At 37.3% G+C, this 6,731-nt stretch overlaps 1 protein-coding gene across 1 annotated transcript; it reads right to left on the reverse strand.

Annotated features, from left to right (window-relative positions):
* Positions 1-1,072: 1,072 nt before the first annotated feature.
* Positions 1,073-4,801, reverse strand: LOC130970018 (heterogeneous nuclear ribonucleoprotein 1-like). Its single transcript, XM_057895956.1, has 7 exons — positions 4,595-4,801; positions 4,440-4,516; positions 4,311-4,351; positions 4,063-4,226; positions 3,629-3,728; positions 3,182-3,351; positions 1,073-2,882 (listed from the first exon to the last, which is right to left on the reverse strand). Exons 2-7 carry the CDS (start codon positions 4,490-4,492, stop codon positions 2,355-2,357), a joined length of 1,056 nt encoding a protein of 351 aa, XP_057751939.1. The 5' UTR covers positions 4,493-4,516; positions 4,595-4,801; the 3' UTR covers positions 1,073-2,354.
* Between the last annotated feature and the right edge of the window lie 1,930 nt (positions 4,802-6,731).

The following is a 6,731-nucleotide window of genomic DNA, read 5'->3' on the forward strand; positions in this document are numbered from 1 at the left end:
AAGGTTCTTCTAAATTTGAACAGAACAATAAAAGAATTTGTAATTGAGGGATAGAAGAAATGAAAATAAAATCAAGGAAAAAAAATAAATAAATAAGGCATCTGGAAGAAGAAAAAGAGAAGTGAAAGAAAGAAGGGGCGGAGAGAAAAAAAGAAAGTGATGCAAAATTACTTGATAATGTAACAGTACTATTAAATACTATCATAAAAAAAGATTGTAGCTCGAATAATTTGTTGTACAAAATTGGTTACTATTTAGGTTATGCAAAACTTTTGTATTAGTTAGACTAAATTGAAACCAATCAATTAGATCACTAATCTAATATTGAGAGTTGGAATGCTGTCTTATGTATACAGGAATCCATTAACTAATAGTGGTAAATACTTCTTGATTTCTCTAACTCCACAGCCACCCACACAAGGATATGAATTCATCAATCCATTCATATTGTGATGATTTACCAAGGTTGATAGTTAGTTGAGGTCCAGCACTCCAGCCACAAATCTAAGGGGATTCCGAAGTAGTTACTCTGTTGACTTATTGACATCAACCTTTCAGTTATATCAATAAATGGAGGCCAAAATTCATTTTAGAAACACTTAAAAAGTTAAAAAAACAAAACGCTTTTAAAAATATTAAAAAACTGAAAAACTGACTTAATAGAAAATAGTTTAGTCAAAATTCTTTATAAAATCGAAAAATAACTTAACAAGCACAACTCAAAAGAAAACAAAGTGTTTAGCAAAACGTATTTATAAAAATAGAAAAATAACTTTTCACATGCACGTCTTAAAAGAAAATACAAAATGACTTAACACACTTGTGACATTTAATTCTCTAGTATTCAAAATGATTTTGCTACAATTTAACATTTATGAATGTTCGTATATCATTTGAAGATTTGAATCTATTATTTTTATTACAAATATGCTGTATGAATACCAAAATTCCAAAAGTCAATCTCATCTCTATACTTATACATGTTAACACATTTTTCCAACAAAATAATCACCAAAATAATCAAATTTTTTCACAATGTAATCAAACATTAACACAATTATCCACCACAAAATCATCCTTATACCACAATATCTCGGGTATTAACTGAATAAATGTTCCGTTACTATACCTTAGACCCTAAACCTATACCATAAATTCTAAACCTATGAGTAAAGCAAAATTGGAAAGTAAACAAGAAAACATTATAATTGGCAATTCAAAATATTGGGACACCAATAATTCGTTCTACATCATAACAATCCTAGATTGAATCGTGCTGTTATAAAAATACATAGACAACCTGGAAATCTTTCTAATAAACTTGCTACTTAAATCGCTAAACATCAATTCACATACGGTGCATTAAAATAAAGCGTTGAACAGTACGGAACTCGCTGTCATAAACTATAGCATTAAAATGATCAATATATTAAAGAACCCATGGCTGATAAGATGAAAGACAAGTAGAAATCTGGAACGATAGCCATTGTTGCACCACCCCTTGTCCATAACCATACATATGGTAAAATAAAAGGGCTTGATTTAATTTATGCACTCTATGAACTAACGAAGTAATGATATTACAGAAGACTAGGTTTGAATCTCTACATTGTTATAGCAGGTTAAATGGGGAATCATGTAGCTTCTAATCATAACTATACCTGGAAACATGAGGTCAAAATATCTATTATAATTGACAATAAATCAAATTCTATAATCTAATAAATTCACCTTCATGACGGGAGCAGGGTGACTAATGGTCGGTCCTGAACAATGATAAGAATTTCATATCTAAACTTGAAGGGCATCCAAAATTGCTACGTGCAAATATCTCATTACTTCAAGACAATCAACTAACAAATCCTGCTGAAACTGAACTATAACATAAATATAATCTTAACATATAACTAAATAGCAACTGCAGCATAACCAACATCTTCAACACAGGCTTAACATGCAACTAAAGGATAGATCAAGAGGTACTATTCCAAACAATAGACTAATAAGTATAACCTACAATAATACAGATTCACACCACTCCACTCTGCTTCTAATTAAATCTCTATTCTAGAAATGTGGCACAGTCTAACATGCAACAATCTGATTACGAAATAAAGTCATAGTGTGCCTGCCTAACATCTTCTAGGATGACAACTGAAGGGTAACTCTAGATTGATGATGATCACAAGCTCTAGATTGATGGCGTTCTACCTTCGGCTGTCTAAGCAACTCATTAATACAGACATGCTAGTGGTTCGTCTGACTTCTAAAACGTGGCCACCTGCCATGAGTGCCTTGTTTCTAGAAAATGCTTAAACCTGCATGCAGCTTCTATGACAAAGCTTAATAATAATCTATCTTGCATAAGGATGGTAGCGGCTACTGCCACCATAACCTCCCCTACTACCATAAGGTCCTCCAGCCCCACCATAACCAGTACCAGATCTTGGTTCATAACTTCCGCCAGTAGCCGCACCCCCATAGCTTCCATAGGACCCACCACCTCGTCCATAAGCACCTAAACCACTCCCACCATAACCATCACCAAGGCCCCCCATGAAGGAACCATAGCGACTAGAGTAACCAAACGATGATTCTCCACGATAGCCTGCATAGCCACCACCAATACCACCACCAGACCCTCCAAAACTACCACCAAAATCATCTCCACTGCCATATCCACCATAACTGCTAAGCCTACCACCAAAACCTCCAAGTGATCTATAAGAAGCAGGATCAAAACTGCTATTTCCAAAACTTCCAAAAGAATCACCAAATCCACCAAAACCATCATAGTAAGGAAGTGCCCTAGAGTCACTAGCAAATGGAGGAAGAGAAGCTGAGTTTGAGGATTTCTTTGGTTCAGCCTTCTTGATCTCAACCTACAACAAAGAAGTGAGTCAACCTAGGCTCCTTGATAAGAAGAATACGATTTTATACCCTGGGAGGAGAAATAATAAACCTGTAGTACATCCACTTATAACATAAGCAGAATAAAAATAACATAATGAACAAAGAAAAACATTAAATTGCTCAATGATGGGAAGTAACAGGCACGAACTCCATTGTTATATGTTTCACAATGACGTCCTTCAACTTTGATCACTAATTTATACATGATATTGGCTTTGCTGGTTTCAAATACATCATCAAACACCCTAAACCACCAATGATAACTCACCTGAGTACCAGACATATCAATCATATTCCCATCTGCTAACATATTGTCAACAACTTTTTCACTGTCAAAAACTATAAAGCCAAAACCTCGGGAACGTTTAGTAGTGTGATCACGTATAATCTCATGTTCCACAACTTTCCCATACTTCAAGAAGAAGTTCTTAAACTCATCTGAAATTTGTACAACAAAGGAAAGACACATAAGCAGATTGAATCAAAATATCCACAAAAAATATAATAATAAATTAAACTACGGTTTCTATCCTCCAAAGTAAGGAAACTTGTAGAGTGATAAAGTGAGTTTAATAACCATTGGATCAATGACTACAGCTGCAAGTGAATCTCAATGATCCAAAGGTGGTTACACCAACTTTAACACTTTACCCGTTTCCTCACATCTCATCAAACAATACGGCATGAAAGGAGCAAAAGTGCCAGCATAGCAAACCTTCAGTGACCGATGTTGAAATACCACCAACAAAAATCTTCTTTGTTTTGAAGTCATTAGCTTGTGATGAACCCTTAGGAATAGTCCTCTTGATCTCAACCTGGTAAAAGCAGAAGTAATCATTCATTATAAGTATCTCAAGCCATGCAAGACAACATATTACAATCTCTAAAGCATACTACAATACTATAATAATTAAAAGCAAAAATTAGATACACAAAAACAGATAAAACACTATATTCTGATGAGATCTCTCAAAATCCCCAATCATATTGATTTGCCGATAGACTTCTTTTCTACGTCGCTGTGTCAATTTGTACAACAATAGCCCTAAATTTACTAGAAAAACAAATGTATTCTTATATAAAGCATTAAGGAAACCAAAAAACAAAATTTTCCACCAAAGTAGCCAAAACCCTAAGAATAATACTCACCTGTTTGCCATTGATAACATGGTTCTCCTGGATGACCTGGTCCACAACAGATGGATCCGCATAGGTGATGAAACCAAAACCCCTGGGTTTACCGGTATGCCGATCCTTCATGATAACCGAGTCCACTATCTCTCCGTACTTCTCGAAGTACTTAACAAAAGTATCTATCAAATCATATCAAGAACATCAGTACCAATGAAATAAAAAAAATAAAAGATAAATAAAAAACAAAGGGAGGGGTTTCACACCCAAAGTGGTGTCTTTGGCTAGACCTCCGATAAAGATTTTCCTGCATCAATGGAAATTAGAGACAAGATAAGAAAACTTATAAAAGAAAAAAGGGGGAAAGAAAAAAACTAACGAATGAGGAAGCAAACCCAGGACTGGCACCGTCACCGAAGTGAGGGTTGTCACCCTTTCGGGAACCCATTCTTGCGGATCGAAATACCCGTGCCTGCAATGAGACAAATGGTGAAACAACAAGAACAACAAATTATTTCTCAGATCTCCACAGTAATCTTAAAAGATGTACCTTCGCTGACCGATTTATTATTGGTGCTGATCCTCGGAGCGCAGCAGACCAGCACAGGTTTCTAATTGGTCGGAAGACCCTCGAGGCTGACGAGTGGCAGCACAGCGGTGACGCGATGGCGAGAGCTGGGATAAGTGGCGGATGGCGGCTGGCGGCGGAGGGAGGAAAACACGGTGCAGAAGTTGTTGGGGGTATTTTGTTTTTTTGTTAGAGTAACCGATGAGAGGAAAACGAAACAATGAAGGAAACAGGTAGTGCTAGGGTTTCAGAAGGAGAGCGAATTTCAGTAATCAGTACTACTTCAGTAGTGCTTTACTCGTACTCGGGGAGGAGTGAAGTTTATTTCTGTTTGACCCATGGCCCAAACCGAGAACTCCAGCGCCGTGGGAAAACTACTCCACAGCAAGGAGAAATTCATAAAGTGAGAAAATCTATTAATATATTTAGAGTAAAGCATAAATAGGTTCTAACTTTTTTTTTTTTAGATATTTTCGTTTCTAAAAGTTAGAAAATATATTTATGTTTCTGGCTTTTTTAAAATGTGAACAAATTTATTTTTTCGCAGAAGTGATTTCGTTAGACCTGACAGAAAAGTCTGACGTGGTTCTTGTGGCGCTAACCTAGCTGTTGTGAGAATCCACGTGGCATGTAGTTTTTGAAAACATGACATAATAGTTTCCTGACACCAAAACGGCACCGCTTTACCAAAGACTCTCCAGACAAACTCTGATCCCCTTGTGAAATACCCATAACACCCATTTAACTTGCTCCCTCAAAGTTCCATAAATCTGTAACTGCAAAACCGTAAAGCATGAGGGAAGACTACAGCTCAAACTTTATTATCTCCTCAGTCAACAAAGAAGATCAATTACAAGTTATTTAAGCAACAAAATAACAATGGCATACTAATGAATCATATATTTCAATAAAATGTGATACTAGAATCTAACAGCAGCTACATTCATTATAGCTCCCGAGAAAATCAAAGCCCAAAAAAATGAAGAACAAGTAATTCCAAACTTGCTCTATATCCCTTTCAACAAGACCAGCTTTCTGAGGATCAGCCATTCAAGTTGCAATAACATGTGCTTCCAAGAAATGGATCTAATAACCATTTGAACAACACCTCAAATCAAAACAAATAACACCGTAAACCAACCTCGAGCCTATGCCCATGAAATTATAGTTGAAGATACACCGCTATAAAATTCATGTCACCATGTGGACCACTAGCAGCATTGACACTTAGACATTTCATCTCTCAACTTGTAACAAAGCAACCAAGTGACTATATCTCATCATGCTTTCTAAACTTGAAGTTCGTCTTAACTCACCAGTAGCCACCATATAGCTGTTGGGCATAACTACCCGGACCCATCATGGATTTATTATAGTTACCTGGCATATTAGACCCGGGACGCATTTTTATAGGGGGTTGTATTTAGACTCCTTGCCCCATACCCATTCCCATGCCCATTCCCATGCCCATTGATAGATTAATTCCTCCGTAGCCTCCCATCCCCATTCCAGCACTAGGGCCATTCTTCATTCCTATTCCCATGCCCATATCCATACCCATTTTAGAACCCATCATAGGATTTTGAGAAGTCCTTAGAGTACCGGCACCAGCCCGGCCTATACCTGAACATGTTCTCATCGCTTTATCTATAGTCACAGTTGATGTTACAACTATAGTGGTAGGCTTCTCTATTCTCTTCTCCTTCCTATTTATGGAATCAAAGCGGTGGATCGAGGAGGCAATGAATGGCTAAGGGGTCACTGCCGGAGTCGACGGCAAGGCGTGTGAGGTCCAAGACGGGCTACGGCGAACACCAGATGAGATTGTCATCTTCCTCTCTGCCATTCGAACTGATGAATGTGGTGGAGGCGAGCTTTCGGTGACGAGGCTCCGGAGAGAAAAGAACGAGGAATTTGAAGCATGAATTAAGGTCATGTGCAACGAGAGGATCAACTGTTAAGGATTGAGATTTGGAAAAAAGGAGACAATACGTGAGGGTTTGGTTTTGGGGTTGAAACGGCATATTGCAGAAGGGAATTAAAGTGTATTTGGAGGGGAGATGGTGAAATGGCGTCATTTTGGTGCATAGGGACTAATACGTCCTATTTTCAAAAGCTC

Source organism: Arachis stenosperma, chromosome 3 (assembly GCF_014773155.1).
Source record: "Arachis stenosperma cultivar V10309 chromosome 3, arast.V10309.gnm1.PFL2, whole genome shotgun sequence".
NCBI lineage: Eukaryota > Viridiplantae > Streptophyta > Magnoliopsida > Fabales > Fabaceae > Arachis > Arachis stenosperma.

Excerpts from the sequence above, each read along its gene's own strand:
- LOC130970018 (XM_057895956.1), bottom strand. The coding sequence starts at position 4,492 with ATGGGTTCCCGAAAGGGTGACAACCCTCACTTCGGTGACGGTGCCAGT. Across the intron at positions 4,352-4,439 it reads GGTGACGGTGCCAGTCCTGG|GAAAATCTTTATCGGAGGTC; the intron begins GTTTGCTTCCTC and ends CCATTGATGCAG. Across the intron at positions 3,729-4,062 it reads ATGTTATCAATGGCAAACAG|GTTGAGATCAAGAGGACTAT; the intron begins GTGAGTATTATT and ends TGCTTTTACCAG.